General features: G+C 44.0%; 1 protein-coding gene across 5 annotated transcripts in view; it reads left to right on the forward strand.

Annotated features, from left to right (window-relative positions):
• The window catches only part of LOC139340985 (E3 ubiquitin-protein ligase MARCHF8-like), a 78,997-nt gene that overhangs the window by 14,585 nt on the left and 38,893 nt on the right, over positions 1-25,519 (forward strand). For 4 of the 5 annotated variants that reach the window (XM_070977168.1, XM_070977171.1, XM_070977169.1 and 1 more), the window contains exon 2: positions 5,753-5,937. In XM_070977168.1, coding sequence (XP_070833269.1) covers positions 5,842-5,937 — 96 coding nt within the window. In that variant the 5' untranslated portion in view covers positions 5,753-5,841. The remainder of the gene's footprint in view (positions 1-5,752; positions 5,938-25,519) is intronic. The other variant, XM_070977170.1, reaches the window with a different exon arrangement.

Raw genomic sequence — 25,519 nt, forward strand, 5'->3', positions numbered from 1 at the left:
GCTACAAGGTTCATGAATTTAACTTGAAATCCGAAATATATAGCAGTTGTCACATGTTTGACTCAACATTTTTAACTCACTTAATCTGTCCAGTCTCTTCCAGAACCCACCAGTCCTCAGGGAAGACACCTCTTTAACTACAGACTATAGCCGTAGTACAGTAATGGTAGGATTGATTGATACACAGCGGAGGTTTTCTGCCTGGTTGCACATCGGAACCACAGAACGGGCTCTCAGCCATATCTCAGGTCTGATCTGACAGCAGGGACACAGAGGGGCCTCTTGGCAAGCTGAATGGCAGCCGAGCTCATCTGAGCAGAACGTGGAGCAGACAGGCCTGTGATTTACCTGGTGCAGGGGCAGAGGGGGAATTGTCCTTTAAAATAAATGGACTTCAGTAATAAGAGCCACCGTAATGTTTTGATGGCCTCGACTCTCTGTAGCCCTCCTGTGAGAATGTTTTTCCCATACCGGCAGCATTACCAGGGCTGAACGATGTGCAGGAAACTAAAAAAGTCATATTGCAATTCATTTGACTGGTATTGTGATGAGCCACAGTTTTAGTGGAAATGTTAGCATTTCTTTTTCACATTTCAGGTCTGAATCATACAAGCATGTTCCCGTATCATTTCCCGTAATCATTTTCAGGCTGGGGCATCTGTGTAGCACCAAATGATTCATATATGTTGTGAGATATTTTACCTTTATCAGAAAATTGCAGCTCCTGCATTTTGGATATTGTCCTTAGCCATCTTAGGATTTTCGATTATTTGTTTGGGCTATATTAGTATCACAACATGATAAATGTGTGCAAAATCATATTAAAGGCCAGTTTTCCCCTTTAATTTAATTTTACATCAACAGTTTTTGTTTATTTTTTGTTTTATTTCTTGCCACTTGGTGGCAGCATAACAAGCCTTAAACATTGACATTATCACCTTATAAAGTTGATATGGTGAACGCATCAGCAAATAGTGACTTGCTTACACATCCGGCAGGTGTCCGACCAGTTAGAGAAACAGTCGAGTAATAGGAGCTTAGTAAGCAGCGTTACGATTGACATCTTCCTACAGTACATGCTAGCTTCCTTGCTACATTCGTGAAAAATGATGAGATGGATGCAGCTGTATAAGCTGTAGAAGTAATAACTTAAATTACCATAAAAAACCTCCATTGATTTACTATTGCACTCCCAGAGCTTCAGACCCTGAATGGACAGTTTAAAAAATAAAAAATAAAAAATTATAGATCAAAGATGAAACCGACAGAAGGGCAGGACAGAGAGAAAAAGGCGCCATTACAAATCTGTCTGCTGCTTCAGCACCATGGACAGCACCATGGATTCATCAGGACACAGCCAAGTTTAGCTACTGCCACGGTCGGTGACGCAGATCCTAAATTGAACAAACCCCAGTCAGATAAAGGATCAATGAATCAGACAGCCAAGACTAATATATTCAACTAAACAGCCCCTCTGCTCCAGCATACTCTCTGCTACTGGGAGAGGGAGGAGGGGGATGGCAGGGTAACAAGGGGGATGGCATCCGCCCCCCCCCCTCCCGTAATCCCAACACTCATGAGCAGACTTTGGGTATTACTAGCAGCCCCCTTCAAGTTAATACTGTATCTTCATGATGGCTGAAATTACAACGCTCAGGGTCAGTGCAGTTCACGAGGTGAAGTAATTATTATGATGTTAAGTGCCAAGCATTCCACCAACGTCATAAATCTCCTCACATATAAAAGGAAACTGCCGATAACTCATTGTGCTACTTTTTAATAACACTTTGCTCTGAATAATTAATTTAGATAACAGATTTTTATTAAGCAGTTAACACGATGTGATCATATCACACAGTACAGCTTCACTGAAAGTCAGCAAATAACATTCAGTTAACATCCTGCAGTTCCTTAGAACCAGTGAGACGTGCATCCATTTATCCAACGCCATCGTCCCCCGAACAGCTTTAACTGACCCCGGGAGCTGCTGCCATGGCAACAGGTCAGTGTCAAATTGGCACCACAGGAGGCCTGTGATTGGTTGGAGTGCTGCAGGATTTGTAGCTATTAATATTGTCCCTGTGAACTCTTTGACTGGCAGTCAGCCCAGAAGACACATGCATGCACAACTGGAACTGGCCTGATCTCACATCTGAGGGACCCTCTGACGGCTTGATTGACAGATTGAGTTATTAATCCTACAGATATTCACACTATAGTGCTGAACTGATTATATAATTACCATATATAGCCAGTGTAATCCCCAGTGTCCACCCAGCACATCTCTTGCCCCGTGAGTGCAAGCCCTCAGTTCAACAAAGGATTGAAATACAATGCCAATTAAGAGTGGATTGGAGGATTTACTGCAGTTGTTGTTCTTCAGATGTACAGTAATGAGCCCACTGGTGCTGCTGCAGGCTGTGTTGTGGCCCAGTGCTGAATGCTGTTGGTTGTTTCTTCAGAACGCTGCAGAAGCTTTTGAGTGAACCACAGCTCTGCGAATGTGGCGCGCAACAAATACATGACCCATAACATCTTGATTTATTTTGTTCACCCCTCTTATTTACTTCACCGAATAGTCACTTGAACTGACACAAGAATGGCCACTTTGTAATTCATGCAAACATTTGTGACTGATACAGCCGGAGCTTTAATGATGCTACCATATGATGCCCTCAGGCTGGTATCTGTCCTGTGACCTATGCTCATTTACTGTAACTCAGTAGCCCCCCCCCCCACACACACACACACACAATGACTCTGCGTGGTCTCTGCCCATCAAAGTGACCCCAGCCATAGCTCACTAACTCACAACGAGCTCATAAAATGACTCGTGATGAAGATAGGATTACCAAACGGGATGACTTTGCTTGCAATCAAGTCACAAAATTCACTGCTTTTTTAACAAAATCGAGAGTGATGACTGTGGAAAGAAGCAATCATGGCGTGCAGACAAGAGAGTGTTGAAGGATTGGTGACTGGATGTAAACAGTCCGTCCCAGCTTTTCCTGTTTACAGTGTGTTGGCAGCAGACAACAGCCTGTGCAGAGACACGTGCAGCTACAGTAGCATCATAGCAGACTTTTGAAAATGCAAAATGGAAGTTCAGGTTTGGCTTGAACTAAACATCAGTTGAAAAAGGATGAGTCATCTTTTGCAGCAGCATCTGAAGAACTCTGTCCTGCACCACCCTGACCTCCGCATACAGCAAAGGGCACGCTGCCTCATGCATTAGCTCTGTAAATCCATCGTCAGATGTGCTTGTTTTCTTGCCTCTCGGAGACGGTGCTGTGTCAACAGCAAAGACGTTGTGGGGTTTTGCTGCCATGTGAATCAGCAGTTCAAGACAGAAATGAAAGTCTTGTGTGAACTCTCTCACACATTGCATTATTGAGTTAGCCTTGCTATTGTATAAACTCAGTTATACCAGCACCCTCATCAGGGTTGATATGAGCAACGAATAAATGAAAAACCACCACAAGGCTCCAGAAGAGCTTCGCTGCTCGTTGGCATGGACTCTGAAACTCTGCTCACCAATCCTTTAAAAGAGTTTGCTTTATTTTGGATAATAATGATGCAATGAAATATAAGTTGTAGCCACTTCATGCTACACCTGTAGAACATGTCTACAAATATGTAGATTAGAATAGAATAAAACACCCATAAAAAATGTGCAGTATGTGAAATGTCAGTGTAAAGCTTCTTGTCGTTTCTTGATTTCGACCAGCTTTGATCAGAAACATAACCAGATTAGATCGACAATTCATGTGTAAATAAATGATGATTATTTGCAACCATGATGCATGAAAACGAGATTTTCTCTGAAAGTAATAATATTTTTGTTCCCTTTCACTTCAGAGTGATAAACGAGGTTATTACCAGATATCATCAAGCAGGAGATGTTCTCAAGTAACGCTGAGTCACATTCAGTCGAGGAAAAACAGAGCTACAAATTGATAATATGTGTATTAGTGATGTGAGCAAACGTAAGGCGATGACTAATTTTTTAAATGAACAATAATTATTCTGTTTGTTTTAGAGTTTTGTGTCTCTGGCTCACCCTCGACCGTGTCCCTGACTCTTCCGCTGCTTCCAGGGCTAGTTCAGTTTGTTAGTTTGCTGGTGAAATGTATTACCGGGTGCAGGGGTGCTTTCTGCCTGGTCTTCATTAACACATGGTGCCCCCACCCTCTTTGGCACCAAGCTGAGTCTGCCAGCTGTTGCAGGAGAAGCTGATATGACCGCTGACTGTGTGCAGAAGTGAGATCGTATGAGCATAATCACCTCTCCGTCTTGATGAAAACTTATCAGAGACGGTGCAGTGATGAACCGAAGTGGCACCTCCTCAGTGAATCCGTGTGTGAACCCCCCCCCCCCTTCAATGCTGATTTCTGATTACTGCCATTTCAATGACCTCCCATCTGTCTGCTTGCTTTTTGGTGTCTTAATCCTGTCATGTCACGCTGCAGAGCTTGAGCGTTTGCTCGGGAACTCGGCCTGCGTGCAAACACACACAGCCATACACACGGCCTGGTGGTGAGAAGGAGCTGAAGCTTAATTGCAGTACAGATGGCTGCATTAACTGAAGTTAAAACGACCCATATGTAAACCCTCTTGTGTAACTCCCCAGGACAGCCCCATACTGCTGCAGCTTTCATGACTGTCTGTCTGAAACTATCCAAGAATGACAGGGAAGCACGCGCACCACAGCTCTCTTGTGTGGAAATCATGGCCCTGAATCTCCAGGTCTTTGGGAAAAAAATGAATTCACCTCTGTGGTGATTTATTACAGACTTCGGGGATCACCTCTGTGATCATTTATAACACTCCGCGCCTGTGCTATTCTGAGACACACTGCTGCTCTCCTGTGGAATATCACAAAAGACGGCAGCCTTTGGTGGTTTGAGAGTAAAGTTTCTGCTGTAAGTCAGTATCTAGAAAAGTTCATGGGCTTGCTTTTGTGAGTTTAAACTGTCGGGAAAATTACCCAGAATTACCAGTTTAGGATATTTTTTGCAGATATTCCATGCATGTCCTTACCCCACATGCACGATATCCTTCTTTTAGCACAAACCTGACGTCAATTTAACAAAAAGCAAAGCACACAAAATGTACAAATCTTCAGTGATAATCACTAAAAATATAATAACATTGTGTAAAAAAAACATTGTCTCACTATTTATGAATAAAAAATACAGCAGACAAATGAAACTATAATGCTGTGTATTTGCATGTAAAGTGATTTGATGCCAACTTGCTTTTGTGTCAACATCTATATATGCCTGTAAATCACTAAAATATGAATAATTCACAGTTTTTATATTAAAAATCACCATGTGAAAGCCCCACATCAGCTCTTTCAAACGGTTGTCTCAGCTCATCTCTAGGTGATTCACAGATAAAGTATGTAACTACATATAAAACAAGCTTGGTGTGTTCACCGATGTGGAGACGGACTCCAAAGGTCGAGTCTTTGAAGCAGAGGCCGTCCTCATCAAAATCTGATTTGAATCATTTTTGGGTCTGAACTGAAAACATTTGAAGAACCCTCGAGGCAGAAGAGGTCAGTCAAGTGATCAGCACACGAGATGAAAACACAAAATGCAGCTGTGTCACTTCAGGATTTTCATTTCTTCTTCCTTGTTGTAGCCTTGTATTTCAGCCCCATGCAGTGTGCTTTCATGCCTCATCTGAGTGTGAGTTTGTTGTCTTGTAGCTAATGTCCAAACCGTCCTCTGTGTGTCCTCTGCAGGGCAGGGTGTAGTTCAGACCATCATGCCCTTTGCCCCGGCGGCGGAACAGGAAGTGTGTGTGTGAGCGTCCCCGGTCGGCTCTGTTGGGATGAACATGCCACTGCACCAGATCTCTGTCATCCCCCGTGATGTCACCTCATCGCGGGTGTCAGGCAGCGGGAAGGCAAAGGACAAGGACAAACAGGTATGTGAAGACGCCAAATCATGACACAGGCCCTTAAGGCCGGGCACACCGCTGAGGATTACAGGGTGGTTTTATCTCATAAGGTTCAGTTTTCTCCTGCAACAGCTCGTAGGTGCATATTTGATATTTATGACTCAACATCTGCACAAGTCCCAAACAAGTCCAATAGAGTAGAGCCAGGCATAGACAGCGAGGAGTAATATCACACAAGCGACCAGACATTCGTTTACAAAATCCTCTAGTGGCTGACAGAATTATGAGTCTGGTCCATTGGGAGCAAAAGAGGAAGCAATGTGACTCTATTCCAGAGCGGCAGAGTCCGCAGCGGTAGGAAGTTTGGGTGGACATTCAACAAAATGTCAGACTTTTAACGCAAGAGACGAGTTTCCTGTTCCCTTCTGACGGTCAGCACTGGTTTCTTTTTAGCCATGGCTGCAGTTGTTCCCGCACCTGAACCAAAGGGTTGTTACTGTAACCATGGAAACAAAAGTCTTATAACCATAATGAAGAAGTAATTTTAATCCAGACCATAATCTTTCCTTAACCCTAACCAGGTGGTGTTTGTGCCTAAACCTGAACAAAGCTATGATAGAAATGCCATTATTTCCTCTTAACGTGCGCTTACATGCTACCTGGAATAATGAAAATCCGCAATTCATGAGAATGTCTGCATGCATGTAATGAAGCTGCTCACAGCCTCCAGAAAAGAGTCATTAACTTCTATTCATTTTTCTACACTTTACCATCACAAAGAAAGCCTCACTTCGGTTCTGTCATGGTTTTTGTTTTATTGTTGTTTCAAGTGCCAGAGTTGACTGTTTTCACATCAGTGCCACGTTGAGTTATGTTCTCCTTAGTGTCATTCATACACCCACAAGACGAAGATGCCTGCCAAATGCCTTAAAACTTTTTCCCATGTCTGTTCCTTTTTCATTTGTGTTTTTAAAACAGGTCTGACGGCAGTAAATTTGAATTTTTTTTTACTCTTTATTACATTGGAAAAAAGTATCCTGTATCCTGTTGGTGGAAATTTCAACTTGATGTGGACAAAAGCAAGAAAGTTTTGAGTCCAAGTTAAAGTTATGCAAGGTAGCGAGTGGAGAAAGGTACCCCAGGTGCTCTGTAGTCATTCATCAGGGAACAATCAGAAAGTTAATTTTTTAACGCCGGGAGGGGTCAGTCCTAATGCTGCAAAATAAATTCTGCATTATGTTTCCCTCACAAACAAATTATTCTGTGCTGCCTGTGGGTAGAACAGAGGTTTTGCATCTAATGAGGCTAGTTAAAGTCTGGTCTGCTTTTTCATTTGTGCCCAAAACCGCCCCAAGGCCATCTGGTTGTGCAGTTTAATAGTCAACTCGGAAAGGAACCAGATAGGATTTGGCACCTGTTTCATGGGACGTGGTGTCAGATTTCTGACTTGAGATTTCTCTCCGAAGTCTCTCCGAAGTCTTGAAACCTTTCACATCTGGACGTCTCTATGAATTATCGGGAGGCTATCACTTCTGATTTGCCAGTAATAATGAAGGAAGTCAGGTGTTCGATCGTGACCAGAATCTGTTCCCAGTCTGACATGCAGCTTATTGGTCTTTGCTTTCTCTTCCCCCTCTCTGTTTCTGTACTCCAGTGCCATCAAACACCACAGTGAAGTGCTCTCAGAGCGCAGTTGCTTTTTTGAACCCTGGAACAAAGCGAGGTGCTAAGACGATATGTCAGTGGCCTGGCCTTTCTGCTCGGCCTCATCAGATCACAATACATCCTGAGTGCAGCAGCACAGGTGTTCTGAAGAGGCTTCTTCATGCTGCACATGGTGCTGGGTTTCATCCGCCCATGCTGTACAAACGATGGCGCATACAAGCTCTCAGCTGGCACATATGTATTTTTACTTCACACTCACACAAACACGCACACACGCACGTACCTCCCTGATAATCATTTGCGAGTCTAATCTGTCTTCACAGTTAAGCTCAAAATTCTGCCTTGTCATTGCAGAAGTGAAAGTGAACTGAACTCATTCCAAAACTGGTTTCATTTTGGTTTCATTCCCAATTCAAACAAAGGTGTGTTAGTCTGTGTGCCTTAAATACCTTTTTGTACGGTACGTTGTTAACAGGATTAAGGGGTTTAAGCTTTGGGAGCTGTCATAGCAAGGTTACCTCAGTCTGCAGGGAAATAAAAGTGAAACTGTAAGCTGTATAATGTCCTGGGGGCATTTGCTCTCCCTGCCGCCATGTTTGCTAACAGTGTAAAGCTCCAACCCAGCATCTCCCTGCTCAGCATCACTCTCTCTCTCGCTCTCTGTCTGTCTCCTGCTGGCTGAGTCTCTTTTCCCCCGAGGAATAAGTGCACAAACGGCAGTGACTCCCGCCCTCCCCGTGGAACCATCAGCAGAGCGGAGAAAGGAGAAACAGAGTGTAGGAAAAGAGGAGAGGGAAAACGGCGAGTGTTTACTTTGCATGCAGATCAGCCTGAGGGTCCTGGAAGTAAGTGTGTGTGTGTGTGTGTTAGTGTGTTTGTCTGTGTGTGTGTGTGTGTGTGTGTGTGTGTGCGCGCGCGTGCGTGCGTGCGTGCATGCCCAGAGTTTAGTCACAGAGCACAGGCCCATCTGGCCCTCTTAGACAACACAACTGGTCTTTTAGCGCCTCAAGAAAAAAAGCAGAACTTTCCTCTACTTAGAATTCAGAGTTAGTCAGCTGCTTCTTTAGAGAGCAACACATCCTTAACTGTTGCTGGCCCCTCTGTGGCCTCTCTCCTCCAACCCCACTCAAGTTCATTTGTCTTCTTCGAAATCCTCCTCTGGTATGTGCTTGTGGGCACTTTGTCCATGCACTGTGGTCCCCCACTTGAGAATTCATGTTTGGGTGGATAAATTGAGGCTTAAAAAATGGTTTAAAAACGGCGTCAAAAAGCTTTGAGAGCAAGAGTTTTATTTCTGGGGAAGAAAAAAAAGTCAAAGTTCCCTGACAGTTCGCAGCCTTGGTGAATAATACGGTCAGATTTATTTGAGTCTGGGGTTTTTGATAAGGCGTGCCGCGAATGGATTATGCATGAGTTGACAATAAAGTAAGCTCTGGTGCAGTCTAGCAGGTAGGGAAAGAGAAAAAGCAGGTCCTGTGGTGTATCTAGGAAATGCATATTGCGCTGTCAGTGTTTGTTTAGATGATTGTATCATACCTCTTAAACCCCATCTGCGGTGTCACTCCCTGGTGCTTTTACTGTAAAAGCGGCTTCAGTGGACACAGATGTAGCTGTCGTTTTCACATTCGTGTATGTATTCACACCCACACACAGGATCTCACCAGCACTTGTATTATATTTAGCAGTACATGCCTGTGAATGCGCACACAGCGAACAATGTGATAGTTGATACCCGTCCTTTTTGATGCAGCATGTATTTTTTCTGAAAGCACAGACGGCGCTGGAAGCTTTGTCCTTCGTTAAGCTCGTGTCGGAGTCAAGGACGGAGAAAACTCCCCGTCTCCTCTTCTGTTTGATGGTCTGATAACAGCCGCCGCCGCGCAGCTCCTGGGCACTGATGGAGCCGAGCTGAGCAGAGAGCAACATCAAACACTGACCGCCATGGTTAAGACTTTCAACGCAGCTCCAGGCGTGACAGCGACTGCTTAATGTGTCTGTCTTTGCTAATTCAATGAAGCGCTTTTAGTATAGCGACATAATGTTGTTTTGAAACAGCGTTTTTGCACTTTTGGTGTAGCTGAAGCATTTTTATGCTGAGATGGCAGATAACCGGCCAGCCTACATTACACCCTGCATTACTATATATTGTCCAAAAAGTACTGTTTGATTAAATTCTACAAGTATGTTTAGAAAATATTTGAAAATATGTTTTTCAGCCCTGAGGCAGGCAAATATTTTCCAAACGTTTGGTGGATCTAAACTGTCCAAATCAGTCCCCTCCAGATTGTCCTGCCCAGGGGCTTGCAAATGGAAATGCCATGATAATCGCCCAGAAAGCCTTGGGGCTGAGTAAACTAAGCATGAAATGCTGAATTATCAGGAAACGAGTGTTTACGTGTGTGTGTGTGTGTGTGTGTGTGACCCAAGTTCATAACTGGTAAACTCAAGGTGGTCACGTGTAGAGAGAAGCAGAGGATGTGATCAGTTTATTTTGCAGACCTTAGCAAACAATTCTGTCACTGGTCATATTTGTTTTTTCTCATACAGGCACCAATTATCTCACTCTGGGAGACACACACAGAGTCTATACGCCTACCGTACACAGGTGTTAATCCAATTGATATTCTAGTAACACAAATGAAGAGTGTGTGCACGCGCGCGCGTATTTTATCTTTCTCACGAACACTCATACATATAAACACACATCCACAAGCACAGGCTCGTTCGCTCATCCCGGTGTCTATGTTCTGAGGCCAAACGGGTTCCCACGACCTGTCTTTAAAGCAGAAGCTGGAGAGAGAAGATAACACACAGGCGGAATGGGATTCTCTCTGTTCTGGCAGAAGTTTTCATAAAGGTATGAACGTTGTGTGTCAGCAAACTAAGCTACTTTACATACTGCACTCATGGAATTCAGAAACTCTGCGAGCAAACATCCTGTTTTCTCCTGTCTGCTCATACGCAGTAAATATGAAATCACTGCTGACTGAGAACTGGAGACAGTTATAGAGTAAATGTTTTCTTTTTCCTCTGGTGGTAGTTGGCAGTCGGCCTCTAACTAACTTGATGTGATCAGTGTGGGTTTTAATTCATATCTCACTCAATTTAATGTCAAAACACACTGAAAATACTCATCACTGGTTCCTAAAGTTACATCTGAACATTGCTCATTTTGTCTGACCCCTAAACCCAAAGATATTCAGTTTATAATGATAGATCGCAGAGGAAAGCAGAAAATTGTCTGAAAAATCGTCTGAAACCACTAAATAACGGCTCGTCAGTTCAGCAGGATTCACGGCCCACAGTATGTTTACTGCAGTCCATATTGCTGCAGCTTTTTTATTTTTTTTCTGCCTTGTGTCTCTCGCCGTCTCGCTACCTGGGTCTCACTTTCAGGAGACACACACACAAGAGGACGTGTTCTCAGGTACTCACGAACACACACGCACACACGCCAGCAGCTGGTGTTGTTAGTCAGCCCGTCTGTGCAGGACTTGCTCGAGTCTCCCGGAGGATCCGGCTGCTCTGAGCCTCCTGAGGTTTAAGTGCTAAAAAACATAATTAAATGTAGAAGAGCCGGAATGACAGCCGGGGCCTTTGAGGGCCTTGACTGTTGTGAGGAAGGACTTTCCTTCACTTAGTTCAAGATTTCATTTCATTAGCCCCTGCGATGGCTCCACGGGTTATTTTACAGCCTTTTTGTAGCTCTGACACTCTGCACTATATTAAGTTTTATATATGCGATTACAATTGACCCATAGCAGCAGAAAATAGACTTTGAGAGGCATGGCAGGAAATAATTACAGCCCTCTCCACTGCTCTATATACTAGTAGGCATGTCGCAGTGTTGTATGATACCGAGTCGAAGGAGAGTTTGCTTTGTCTCCAGTGTGAGGGGGCGCGTTCTTTGCTGTGTCTTTCTCAGCTCTTGGCTTCAGAAGAGGAACTATTAGCAGAGAGAGGGACGTTCTGAGCAGAGGAGACGGTATTTGCTAATTAACCCCCCGCCCCGCTGCCTTCCATGACCTTCACCCACGCATATAGACACACTCTACACAGCTCACTTCACTGTTAAATAAGACTTGGCAAGTAAATATGTCAATACATTAAGCTGCTTTCAGGTGCTCTTTGAGGAAAAACACATTTTCAAATGATAATCTCATGATTTACATATTATGTGGGCTGTTGTATAACCTAATCCGACACATGTATTGCTATTAACCTACCAGAGAAATTTGTTCAGCTCGTCACACTGCAGGAACATAAAGTGCACTGAACTCAAAGAAGGCCACAGCTGTGAAAGCCACCAGATTCACAAGAATAAATTTAAGGGAACCAGTTTAATTTTTTCGGCGTTACCCAGGGTGCATTTTGAATAGCTCTGTTACAGGAGCGACTGTGGTTACATTGCGGAGAGCCAGCAGAGCCAACGAGAGGCAGACGTGCAGACAGAGATGAACATGAAGTTGTTTCCAGAATGGAGAAATGAAATCACCACATGAAAGCCCGTCCTCTCTCATCTGTGCTGCCTCCGTCTCCCCGCTCTGTTCTCCATCCAGAGCTTTTTGTCACACTTCTGTTCCCTGGAAGGTGTCTCCGTGGGGCATTGGGGGACACCGTTCAATTGCCTGTGACATGCTGACTTGACTCCTGCGACTCACGAACATTCATCCACTGCCAGCCAGATTCCCGAGCAGACGCTGCAGATGTTTCCCTTGCTGCAGCCTGTCGTCTGGTTCTCTGTAGTCTGGTGCACAGTGGCTGCCTAATGTATGCTTTTCATATGGAGCCATACATCCCAGTTTCACCACTGGTGAGTGATAGTGGGCAGTCAGGCGCTCTCCAGTAAGATCTGACAGCGAGATTCCCAGTTGTGGATCATTTGTTGGAGGAGGAGGCACAAATACATGCCAGAGTCTCTTAACAATGAGACTGCATCTCATGTTTTGGTCCAGTCCCCATCCCCCCTAAATGTCTTGATCCGTGTCTCTCCAACTTCCCCTCCTCTCCATCCGCCCACCACCTCCTGTTTTTCATCCTCCGCCATCATCCTCTCATGGTGTTATCCAGAGGAAGATTAGTGCAGTTAATCTCTCCTATGGATTCACTGGTGTGACCACATTGTGAACTCCTCCTTGTAGCTGTCTGGGGAGGCAGATGCCCAACGGCTGCAGACGTTGACTCAAATGTAGGTTTTTTTGCTTGTTAGTATAGCGTGTTATGACTGCTTGTGCTGCAATTCTGCCACTCTGCAGTGCACACATTGTGGCTCATCACCTCAGTCACCCAGTGCAAGTGCATTTTTGTATGAAAAGCTTCATTTTAGATGTGCCATGTTACCTTTGTCAGTCCATGAAATGTGAAGACATTCATGTCTACCTCAGGATGAATCATAACAGCTTTGGTGATCTTCTACTTCTTCTTCTACTGCCATCATCGAGCCAAAATTTCCATTTTTTTAACATGTTTACAAATGATTTAACATTTACTTTGTGTTTAATCATAATTAGCCAGTTTTCACATGCTAGCACACTGAACTAAGATGCTTCCATCCATTTCCTATGCCGCTTATCCCTTTCGGGGTCGCAGGCGGGCACTAAGATGGTTAACATGGTAAATATCATACATGCCTAGCATCAGCTTGTCAGCATTGCCATACTGAGCATGATGGTATGCTTATGTTAGCTTTTAGCTCCAAGCAATGCTATGGCTAAGTACAGCCTCACAGGGACGCTAGCGTGGCTGCAAAACCTCGGCATTTTGAGTGCGTGTTATAGTGCTTCCTATGCAGAAAATGTACTGTACTGAGAGGCTTAGATGACACAGTGAGGTAAACAGTCATTAACTTTGATTTAGGCTTTGAGGAATTTTTCTCAGGATAGAACAAAACAGGATCAATTTACTGTGGGTGCTTATACTGTAGACAGGAGGGCCAAAGAATGGATGCTGTAATTGGCAAGTCCACAGTCAGTCTGAGAGACTGGAATAAGACTTGATCTAGACATGTTTTAATTCACAGATATCGGTTAAATTTAGCCTGACATAATTCCAGTGCTCAGATTAAATTACTACGTTGCAGCGTGTCTTTGTAGGCTGCCACGTGGGCATCACGGGTGGACATTATCCACGACTCGTGCCAGCAAAGGCGCACGTTTTCAAAAGTTACACTGCAGAGTTTTTTGGCTTTAAGGTATCATTATGAAGTAAATGTTGATTGCACAATGTAGCGGCCATAGAATAATCACACCACTGGTGTTTAGATCTGTTTTCTATAAGCCCCATTTTGATTATGCAGTTTTGTCTGCCCCTGCGTACGATCTCTCAGGAAAATGAAGGGTGACTGGCGATCCAGTCCAGGTGGCTTCTGCTTTCATACCTCTATTATAGACTAAATGAATGAATGGACTTTTTCTCCTCAGGTCTTTCTACTCCCTCTTCCAACCCGATGCCAGCCCCTGCCATAGCTACTTGTTTGCATGAAGCAATACTATTTTATTACTATATATAAAATGATGACAATTTCACTTTACCTCTAGTGAACACGCCTCTTCACTGAAGTTTGGAAACAAATGCAGTGTGTCCTGTGGGTTCGGTAGTTGTTGCACTCTGAGGAAAATGGAAAACAATCCTGTTGTCTTTGCAACAGCGGCGCCAAAAAGCATTTCTGCTTTATTATGATAGTGACAGCTTAAGAGAGACAGGAAAGGCAGGGGGAGAGAGGGGAAATGACATGGAGGAAAGGGCTTGGGCTGCAATTGAACCCAGGATGCAGGACTCAGCCTTGATCCATGAAATGAAAATGAAAGTTCAGGTGATGATGTTGAAACCAGCATGATAAGGTACCTAAGAAGAGGGAGCCATTTTCAAAGGTCACTAAGAAAGGCTGCTGTATTATTTCTCTTCCATGGAAGAAAGGAGAACAGCACAGAAGTAATAAATATTGTGCCCACATTTTAGGACATTCTGTGCTTTTGGTTTTTATATTAGTGACAATTATGACATTTTTTATGGTTTCTGCTGAAAGTGGAAACATCAAAGCTTTAAAAGCAGCAGTTTTTCATTCGGGTTTGAAGCACGTCTTCAATAAACTGAATTGCTTCCACTCACCTTTTAGTGCAGCTGTGTGATGTAGGAAATTATAGATATCAAATGAGAACCTGGTGATGATCTGGATCATTTCTAAAAACAATACATAATTGAACAAAACATCATTTACAGCTTCAGTCAATTATGAAACATGTCTTTTCTCTCGAGAGGATGATTCTCAGGGATATTTGTTGCCTCTGAAGAGCTGATTAAGCTTACATCCCACATCATGTTCTTTCAAAAATGCACCTTTGAATAATACGATGAGCAGATCAGTAGAAATGCATTAGCTTTGCTTCTAAATCAAAGGTGAGAGCTCATTATACACCAAGAGCATTTAACTAATGGACACATCTACTACTTTTTCCCTGTAATGCTTTACTGCAGGGGGAGAATCTGGTCTTGTTATGTTGAAAAGAAGACTGTATCCACAAAGAGCTCCCACAGGCAGAGTAGAATACCAGATGTTTGTTACTTGGAAATGTCTGCAGCTTGAAGCCCAGAGCACATTTTTAAAATCCTGCAATCCATCTTCAGCAGACGCACAGCAAGTGTCTGAACAAAGAGGCATCTTACAAGGCTTGTTTACAAAGATGAAATCTGCTGTCTCCAGATCAGTGCTTTCTTATGCATGACCGATTTTTAGACAAAGGGGTTTTCATGTAAATTAATTGCTGTTGCAGTTGTAGTTTGAGACATCGCCTCATCAACTTGCAAAGCATATGTTGGTGTTTTTTTTTTATGAATGCAGCACTTGACACGTTCAAGACAAGAGAGTAACTGATAAAAATAATGGAAAGCCAGAGTCATGATGACTTCAAACACGGGTCATAAGCCACTCTTGAATCCATGAAATTGTATTCGTGCTTATCTTCTCCCTCCTCAGCCTGTGGATGGTACGGCGCCATGAATGCACTAGTGCCTGGTCTGTTGATGAGGACTTCAGTGTGCGCCGCAGAGTGCAGAGGACTGCGGCTCGGCAGGTAGAGTGAGCGCAGAGTGAGGGGCCAGGTGAGAGAATAAAAAGATGAGGTGAAAGAGAGCACAATTACGGCTTCTTGTAAACAACGCGACGGAGGCGAGAGCGAGAGAGGTGCAAGTTGTTGCCGTAGAAACGGAGCAAAGACTGGAGTACTATTGGCAGGGCTGAAGCAGCAGAGGCAGAACATGAAGAAGTAGTCTGCCGTTTACTCCAGCATGCCTCAGCTTTTCTCCTGTCAGAGCTGTCAAATGCTTTATGTGCCTGGAGCACCGTGGTTTCCCTCTTTGCTCCATCAGTGAGTGTTCAGATTGCAGGCTCAGAGAACCAATATCAGCTGGTGATTTGTTCATTTTTAACAAACCCAAGTCAATACTAACCCTAACCCCCTAACCCTAAAGTAAAACCGATATCTGTCGTCTTGAGTGTGTAAATGTTTTCAGCAGCACTAAATGATCATAGAAATATTAATATAGAATACTTCAGGCAACAGTGTGTCTCTATGATCCTCTTCCTCCAAAGAAGCATAGAATTGAGTATTTAATGTACATAGTTTAGAGAAAAGTATAGATCGAAGATGGAACAGAAGAAGCGGGACGGAGAGAAAAAGGTGCAGTTAAATTCCGATCTACATCAGCACCACGGACAGATCCATGGATTTATCAGTACACGGCACAGTTTGGCTACTGTTATCTCAGTCGTGATCGGGGCCGTAGATTCTTTTTTTTTTATATCTTTTTATTGAAAAACCAAGAGTATTGACAATGACTTAACAGCATGGTTACAAAAGATTTCTCTTCTTTCTTCTTTTTAAACACACAGAACACCCCCCACCCATCCGCCCACCCACCAAAATACGACTGGACTAAAATAATGATGATAAAGAAAAAAGATTTAGTGACAGGTGTCTACATATAGATACACTGGAATAAAATGAAAACACAAATAAATGAAGTGGATTTTAATGAGGGACAGCATGACTTCAGAGCTCTGTATGTCGGGCCAGAAGTGCTTCAGTGTGGGCCCAAGCCCCAAGACTCGATAGGCTCATGAAATCTTCTAATTTAGTCATTCAATGTGTTGGGAAGTTCTTGAAGATTATTGAAGTATGACAAAAGAGGTTCCCAGACTGACTGAAATTTGTCTGAGCCTCTAATTGCAAATGTAATTTTCTCCAAATGTAAAAATAGCATTACATGTTTCAGCCATTGTGCTGCAGTGGGAGAGATATTTGATTTCCAGTTGGGTAAAATTTGTCTTCGCATCAACAAAGAAACAAATGCTATGAAGTTAAGTTGCTTCTTGGTCATGCTGGTTTCCTCATTTGGTACACCAAATAATGCAATCGTTGCACAAGGTTGTAAAGTAACTGCAATGACAGTACATCAAATATGACAGACAGGTACCCTGTTAGTTTATGGCAACTACCCACATCAACCCCCCCAACTACCCACAAGTTACCTACTTACCGATACCATCCACCATCTGTGTTGCAGATCCTTTTGCAAGGGCAAAGAATAATGTCCATCCATCCATCCATTATCTATACCGCCTATCCCTTTCGGGGTTGCGGGGGGCTGGAGCCTATCCCAGCTACAATGGGCGAGAGGCGGGGTACACCCTGAGCCGGTCGCCAGCCGATTGCAGGGCCACATACAAGGACAAACAAACATTCACACTCACACCTACGGACAATTCTCGAGTCTTCAATCAACCTAATGAGCATGTTTTTGGTCTGTGGGAGGAAGCCGGAGTACCCGGAGAGAACCCACGCATGCACGGGAAGAACATGCAAACACACAGAAAGGCCCCGTCTGACCCGGGGATCGAACCGGCAACCTTCTTGCTGTGAGGCACGCGCACTCCCTGCTGCGCCACCGTGCAGCCCAAGAATAATGTCCTCTCTGTGAAACCGAGGTGAAGCCAGTTTGCGAGCGCATGAGCCGTGGATGGGCGCCGTCAGTGCTCAGCCGTTTTGATTGACTTGTTTATTTGAACTCACGCCACCATTTGAGCGGGCCTAAGGAGGCTTGTGGCGACTCCATCTATCTGTTGCCTCAGGTCAGGCTGCAGGGCTGACAGCAATCAGGCTGTGCCTTTTGAATGTTCGTATGCACAAACACACGTCTTCTTCTCTTGTCTCTTCCTATCTCTGAGGGCTGTGGCCTCTCTCGGGCTTGTTATCAGATTATGATGGTGCTATATGTGAAACATGAAAATCTCAGGCCACCTAGATGAGATGAGCGCGTGTGTGTGCGTGTGTGTGTGTGGTGGTGGTGGTGTGTGTGTGGGGGGGGGGGGGTGGGGGGGGGGGGGTGGGGGGGTGCAAGCAGGCAGAGAGAATGAGTCCTCACCATGGAAACCACCTCCCAAGGACCTTGTTGAGCTGTTGAGTGTTGTTTTTTGTCTTTTCACTTCGCATCACAAGGACTCCTTGTAATATATTTTCAAGGAACAGACCTCATCTTGAAATTGCCATTAGCCAGTTTAAGGTCATCAAACTGTAATTATACTATTATTGCTTTTTGGCACACGCAGAGACGCACACATGCAGCTTATATTAGCACTAATGTTCAGGAATGCTTTGTACACACACATTGTTTGTTTCAGCGTTGTCTACCAAACGAGTTGAGGCAGTTGTTCAGCTTCTTGGAAATATGGGCAGGAAAAGAAAATGTTTGGATGTTTATAAGAACATATTTGCATTTTCACTCTGAGGTCATTATGAATCCGGTAAGCAGAGTGTGCTGAACAATACCTTCTGAAGCACACATGCCGTAAACTGTGACAGCTGATGGTGTGGGCAAACTGGCGCCTGTCGAGTGCACACATGGGACTTGTCTGTGTGTGTGTGTGTGTGTGTGTGTGTGTGTGTGTTTGTGTTTACTTATTTTGAGTTATATGTCGGTGTGATTTGACGGAGATGACAGTCATCCACAGTGATTGACGCACAAAACAGAAACTGCTGTGTTTCAGGCTGCAGACACCGACTCCGGGAAGTGTGCACATCTGGGCAAGGGAGAGGGATTTTTCTCTTCGATTGGCAGCAAACCTGTTGAGTGTACTCACAGTGTGCAAGTGTGTGTGTGCAGGGGTGTGTGTGTGTGTGTCATCCAACTTGCACACATATACGGAGAAACGCCACGTGATTGAAATCTGAAACTGCTACGCTGTGCGAGACAAAGATATGTGATGAAACCGAATGGAGCGAGGACAATGGCGTTTAAGTGGCTGGTGGGAGAGGATCTGATACCTTGCTCCTATTGACGAAGCACTCTGACTGAATACAAAACATATAGATGGCTGTTGATCTCCCAGAGAGCTGAATTACTCTGAACAAACAGCTGAAATTCAAGCTGCAGAAAAGGGGCACTGTGCAAATGAGGAAGATGCTTTTCCCATAAAAATCTTATCGCTGCTCTTTTCCTGAAGACATTTGGTATCTTAGTTATCAGCTATCACAAATCCTAAATAGATGCTTATGCCTCTAAAATGTTTAATGTGATTATGCTTGTCCAAGTGGAATGAATATGTAGCCACCACTTAGTGATTTACTGCCAAATGGGAATAATACTTTTTTTTGTTTTTGAGCTTGGAAAAGAAGTCTCCCAGTTGTAGCATGAAGTAATTTGTGTGCGCGCGTGCGTGTGTGCGTGTGTAGGCAGTTGCCAGTGACTTCACTCTATGACACTGTTGACTCAGGGCCGAGTTAAAGAGGAAGCAGCTCACGACGCTCTAAACTTTAAGGACAGGCTGTTGAACTTGTTGTAAGGCCTTGACTGTGATGAACGAGGGATGGATTGCTATAAAAGCCAAAAGATGTCATTGGGAAAGTATCACCACCTGCTCCCTCATTGAGAGCTGAATTTAGTCCCATTTCACGTGGCAATGCTGCTCTTCGTCGGTGTTATTTGTTTAAGGCTGTCTGCGCACAGTCTGAGAGCTGACCAGACAAATATTGACAGGCTGTGGAGTGAGATTGGAGCAGTGATTTGAGTAAATGGAGAGCTGGTGGAAAATGTAGATGAAGATGAAATGTGGAGAGAAGGAAGATGTGGGGGAGGATGGGGAATGGCAGAATGTGTTTCAGATGGCAACAGTGGGAGATGGAACAGAGAAAAAGTAAAGGTTGCAGAGTGGGTCAGCTGGGAGCGATGGGATTTTGACTTCATGCTCATCACTTCAAAAGGCCTCCTGTTAAATGCAGTCTGCTCCTCTGCACACCTTCTGCCATCTTTCTCTGTGTCTCTCTCCTGCTAACCTGAGGTGAAGTGGATCATTTCAGGAAATGTGAGGCCTAATAGTTACGGTTTGATATGCTGTGCAGTTTTCTTTCACAGAGACATCTTCCATGTCCCAGAGCGCCGGCTCATTCAGCGCTGCATGTAAGCCTCAGCTCTGCACTCCCCTCTATTTAATGTGAGCGGCGGCGGCGGTGGAGTACAGCATTTTTTGGACTGTGACATTGTTCCAGTCAATTGAAACGACCCTCTGTGGGAAGACGGGGAGTTTGAGACAATCAAAATGCGTAAACACAGCGTTGTGGTTTTGAATCTGGCTCGTTTCATTCCTCACCATGATGTGACTCTCATCCATTTTACCGTCATCGTGCTGTCTTTTAGTGTCGTAAAAAAAACCATGTGAAGCAAGTCACAACAGCTTGCTGCGGCCTCATTGTGAGCCCCTCTCAGCTGTGTCATGCGACACAGAACAATCCTGACCGATACCGTAAGAGCTTCACCCATATGGAGAGGAAATGGGGCGCACATGTTGATGAGCATTGTTCTAGTTAGCATGGGAAGCGAGCACGTTGCGTCTGTCGATCAGTGATCACAGCTGAGGTGACAAACAGAATAACAAAAAGGAAGGATGTGAAAGGCTACATTAAGCTTCAGTTGAGACGTCAGGGGGGCGTGATGTGGGATGGTTGACATTGCAACAGCAGTGAACAACGAGTTTACACAAAAGGGAGGGTCTTGTTACCTTGAGGTGGAGGTCACTGAGGAGCGGATATTTCTTGCAGGATAAGTCAGCATGAGTCACCAGCCACCACCCATACTGTAATTATGTCGAAATACCTGAATTACACAGCGTTAGCCACTCCATTTCACACTTTTGCTTTGTGTCGTGAACATGCTACTCTTGTTTTGGTAGATTCCTAATTAGTAAATATCCTACTGCTCCTGGAATAAACTATTTAATTTGGCAGTAATTATAGGTAAAATAGAGATAGTGTTCAGTTGCTACACTTGCATTTGAATAACTCCAATTAAATGCTAAAATGAGATAACAGTCTTTTAGTCAGTGCACATCAGGTCAGTTGAATATGCAAAACTGTACTGTTAGTCTACAAGTAAGCACACAATTCAACATCTGTGAAGTGTATTAAACGTAGCAAGGAAGTTTCTTTGTTAAATGACTGAAGTAAACAACAGTCTGACCTTTTCTCTTCAGTAGGTACTAAGCAAATTATTAGAAAATAACAGCCCTTTATATAGGACACAAACCTCACTCCTTTTACCGCAAGCAAAGTGGTGTCATTTTGTTTTGTAATTTAGTTGAGGGTATGTGCAGGACCGGTCAGCAGGGGGCAGTAGAGCAAACAGTGTATCTGCTCTCTGTCCTTGCATTTGAACCAGGAACTGCCTTTTGATGCAGTCAGATTTGTTTAATCTCTCTTGTTGTTTTGGATAGAAGCTAAATTCAAACCTTCCTCCAAACCAGGTTGGAGGGTTCTTCATATCTGCGCTGCAGCCTCAGGAGAGATTTTGTCCTAAACGCAACGCATTTCCTCCTCAAACTTTGTGAACTCAAATCGAACTTGTCATCTTTGTAATTACAAGCAATTACAGCACTTAAATCCCAAAGATTTTAGTTCCCAGGTTTCCCCCTTCTGCCTGAAATGTGGAGCTTTTGGGTTTGAGCATTTTCAGGCATTCAAAATGCAAATGTGCTGTTCAGTGAATTGCAGGCATGTGAGACAAACAGCCTTTAAATGCAAATTACGACTGCTGCTCTGGACCGTATTTATCTGGAAACCAAATGAGGCTGGACCTTAAAATGGCGATTGGAGGAGGTGGATGGAGGGGCAGATTCGTTGCTCCATCCTTCATCCACCATCAGAGCACGGAGGTGGGAGAGGAAGAGCGTGCGTAAATCCAAGGTTACTCGCCTCAGCTAGTAAAGGAGCCAATAGTTGCATCCCACTGGTGTAGAGAACATCAAAGCGTCTCATGCTACAAGCGAGCTGCGTTGGACAGAAATGAAACTGTCTGAGGAGTATCTGTTTACTGTAGTCTTTTGTCGATTGGCAAAACAACACTCCTCTGAAGTTGCTGTTCTCTGATGGTAGGACTTAGAGGAATTATTTATACTTCCTCGCTGTGCAGTTTGCTTTTGTATGAAGAGATGCACGCTGGTTCCTGTTGAGCTAGATCAGAGGTAAGGCAGTTCAGCTTAGTGCCATTTTAACATTGCATCACCGCTGTGTCTCCGTACCGCTCGTGAAGATGGTCTAATAGCTACGACTTTTCACTGAGGTTGTTTTGACCTGTTGGTCATGGTTGAATGCAGGGCAGGAAGGTTTAGATGCAGGAGACGTGGCTTTGTAACACCAGGCATGCATGTCCCCCAGCCGAAATTCCTGTCAGATCTTTGAAGGGAAAATTGCAGCTGTGGTTGAGGAGGATATTACTGTATCCTGAGTGTGTGCATGGGTTTAAAGCAGCCTAATCAGTATATTTGCAATGCAGACTTCTCCACCTGTCCAGGGTCAGTAATGGAGCGCCATCTGTTTAACAGCAGGTGATGATTGATGATGTCATAGCTGGTGGACAAGGATGGATTGGTTCTTTTTTTTAAGGTCATGGCTGCAATGATGCACATGGACTGCGAAAGTTCAGCTCAAATGATAGATCTGAAGAGTTTTTGAAGAGATGGTTCGATGGAGTGTATCAATCGTGCCTTTGAAAAGCTGTCTGTTCTCCTCTCCTGCAGAGGCTGAAAAAGTCTGGGGAAATAAAAAGCAGAGCCTTAAAACTGTTTATACTACCTCCTTGTTTGAGAGAGACATGATAGCAATCTTAATTACCCTCATCAGGCTGCTGATGTTTATAGGAGACAGGGCCAAGGCCGGACTTAGTCTGCCCATTGATTTTACTTCAAAGACTGCATACAACTACTGTAATTACCTCTCCTCTGCCAGTAAGACGTACCAGCAGTGCACATGTGTGGTCATTTAGTTTTATGTTTGAATATTTATGTTGGCATTTTAGCCATTTTTCTTCATCTAACCTGTGGTCAGACTAATTGTCTTAAGCCGGAGACATCGGGTCAGTCAGGTCAAGAGTTAAAAAGCACAATGAGCTCTGCCATTGTGGCTCTGTGCCGCTGTCTGCATCTCAATAGCTTCTGGTGACTCCTCTCATCAAACGCACGCACACACACATGCATACAGTGGAGGTTTAATTAGTGAGGCTTTCTTCTTACTCAGTAGCACTTGGATTCATCCTGCTGAAAGCGTAATGCTGCGTCTACGGCTGTTCCCATCCTGGGCTGTTGTCCTGCAGACCCAAACGCACTGGTGAAATACTAATCTAATTTAGAAGGTTATCGTGAGCCCCAGGAGATGATGTGGATACTGATAGAGTCAAAGTCTACGCAGTGACCGCTGCAGGTGCTTTTTTTTCCCTTTCTCCAAATGCTGATAAGCCCAGATGCTGGCAGAGAGGGCAGAGTGTGCGTGGATATTAGTGCTTATTAATGAACATGCGCTAGCAGTGGTCTGCCTTCACCGTTTGTGGAGTTATCAATGATTAGGAATGAGATCAGGATTTTTGGGGGACAAATTATTGTTATCCACCACCTGCAAGAAAATGATGCTTACCTCCTCCCTCATTACCACCACTGAGGTGCCCTATTCCTCACCTGCTGCAGTGGAGCTGCTGAATCACAGACACACCAGACTGTGGTTGTGCTGGTTCCAGATTAAAAAGAAGCATAACTTTTCTGTTTCAAAAAACAATGTACAGACATCCATCACTGTTAAACACAAATATGAGGTATCTGCAGTGTATCTCTTGTCTTTCCAAAGCCCATGTGAGACTCTCGCCCACTGCATGGGAGGCAGTCCTGGACTCTTCCTGTTGAAACAGAAAGCAGCTACGCTTCCGGAAGCTTTCCTAAACTTTACCAGATGATGCCAATCCAACCACTTTGTCCTCATTCTTGAAAGCATCTCTCTCATAAAAGCAAAGCAAACTGCTTGAAAACACTTTCAGTGGAGCATAAATCTCACCATTGTGCGGCTTGTCCAAGTTTGTTTTTGTGTAGGCTCATTTTTGCCTCTATTGGTCGATGTGAGGGGAAAAAAACACCCAATGCGACTCCAGGTTCTCAGGAGCTGCATTTGAAGTAATGAGCCCATTACGGCCCGATGCACCTGAGTCAGGTGAAGAAGACGACACACTCACAACTAACAAGATTTCTGCTTTATCACCACTTTTCAAACAGCATTTTCTAGTTTAACAAGAGAAAGTGTTTCAAGGATAAAATCTAACTGGTTGGTTTGGCAAATGCACATCTGATTAACTTCCCCGACTGTGATAAAGAGCAGCACATAGCGGCTTCACTGAGTCTCCCACAGGTGGCTGAGTGCGTGAGACAGTCCCAAAAGGCTTTAGCCTTTTATTGGAGGCCGTACTACTTTGTCCAGTTTTTGTTGATATGAAGCTCTTGATCCAGAAAGCTGTTGCCCATTCACTCATCCATGGTTGGCCCTGATTGAGTCTTCCAAAACAGGCTCTAGGTTCTAGCTTCAGGTTGCTTTTTCTATGCAAAACAGGGATATAGAATTAATGTAAAATAAGATGGAGAATAAAGCCCACTTGATGACAGTAATACAAATATGATAATATTCCACATATGTAATATGTAATGTAATATATAAGCACAAAATACTATACTCAGCTGTATTGCACTGCTGCTCTGATAAGACGCCGCACCTTGTCTCTCACCATGTACTTCAAAGTACAGTGTATTCTGCTCTATGCCATAACAGTGAGTCACTCATTAGTGATACAGAGCTTATTCTGCTCTGAACTGAAGTCCGCAGCCTAACACCAGGAGACTGTGAAAAGACTCTGCATCAAGACTGACAGATAATGCTCTCAGACAGGAACACTGCGTTCATATTGTCATCAGAGTGGACAAATTGGTCTCGACTCCAGTCGAATCAAATTAAACATGTCTGATGTAAAAGTGGCAGCTCACATACAGATTTGAATCCCTAGTCCTTGAAAATACCTGTTGCAGGTCCTAAAGGCTGTGACTAAAGCTACCTTTAACGCTGAATGAGGAAATGTATTTATTCAGATTCAGGTATTTTCCTGCTTTGAACCTTCATGCAGATCTACAAAATAGTTTTTCATGGGTGCCTGAAGTTTATTTTTTTGACATTTTAATACACTCAAACTGACCATTTTAGCACATCGCTATCTTTTTGGACCTGAAAATTTGCTATTGGGTCCATATCAAGATAAAATAATTCATCTTTGAATTTTGCAGTGTGTATCAGCTTCATTTTACTGTTCTTTAGTTTTGCCGAATGAATCATTTATTTAAAGTTTTCCGTGGAGAATTGTAAATGTGCTGCTCAGCGTTGTAATGATTCCCTCCTGCATCGCTCCACAGTCCTGTCACCAGCCTCGCAGCCTGGCCAGAAATAGCCTTTGAAAGTGTGGCTCCCAGAAAGAGGTCACTTTAAAGTTTGTTCCCCCGCTGCACCCAACCGCCATGCCAGCGGTCACGTGGGCTCACAGCAAGAGCCCCTTTCCACAAGTCTCCATTGGCTTTCACAAGTCGAGATAGATGCGCTCCATT

Source organism: Chaetodon trifascialis, chromosome 13, assembly GCF_039877785.1.
Source record: "Chaetodon trifascialis isolate fChaTrf1 chromosome 13, fChaTrf1.hap1, whole genome shotgun sequence".
NCBI lineage: Eukaryota > Metazoa > Chordata > Actinopteri > Chaetodontiformes > Chaetodontidae > Chaetodon > Chaetodon trifascialis.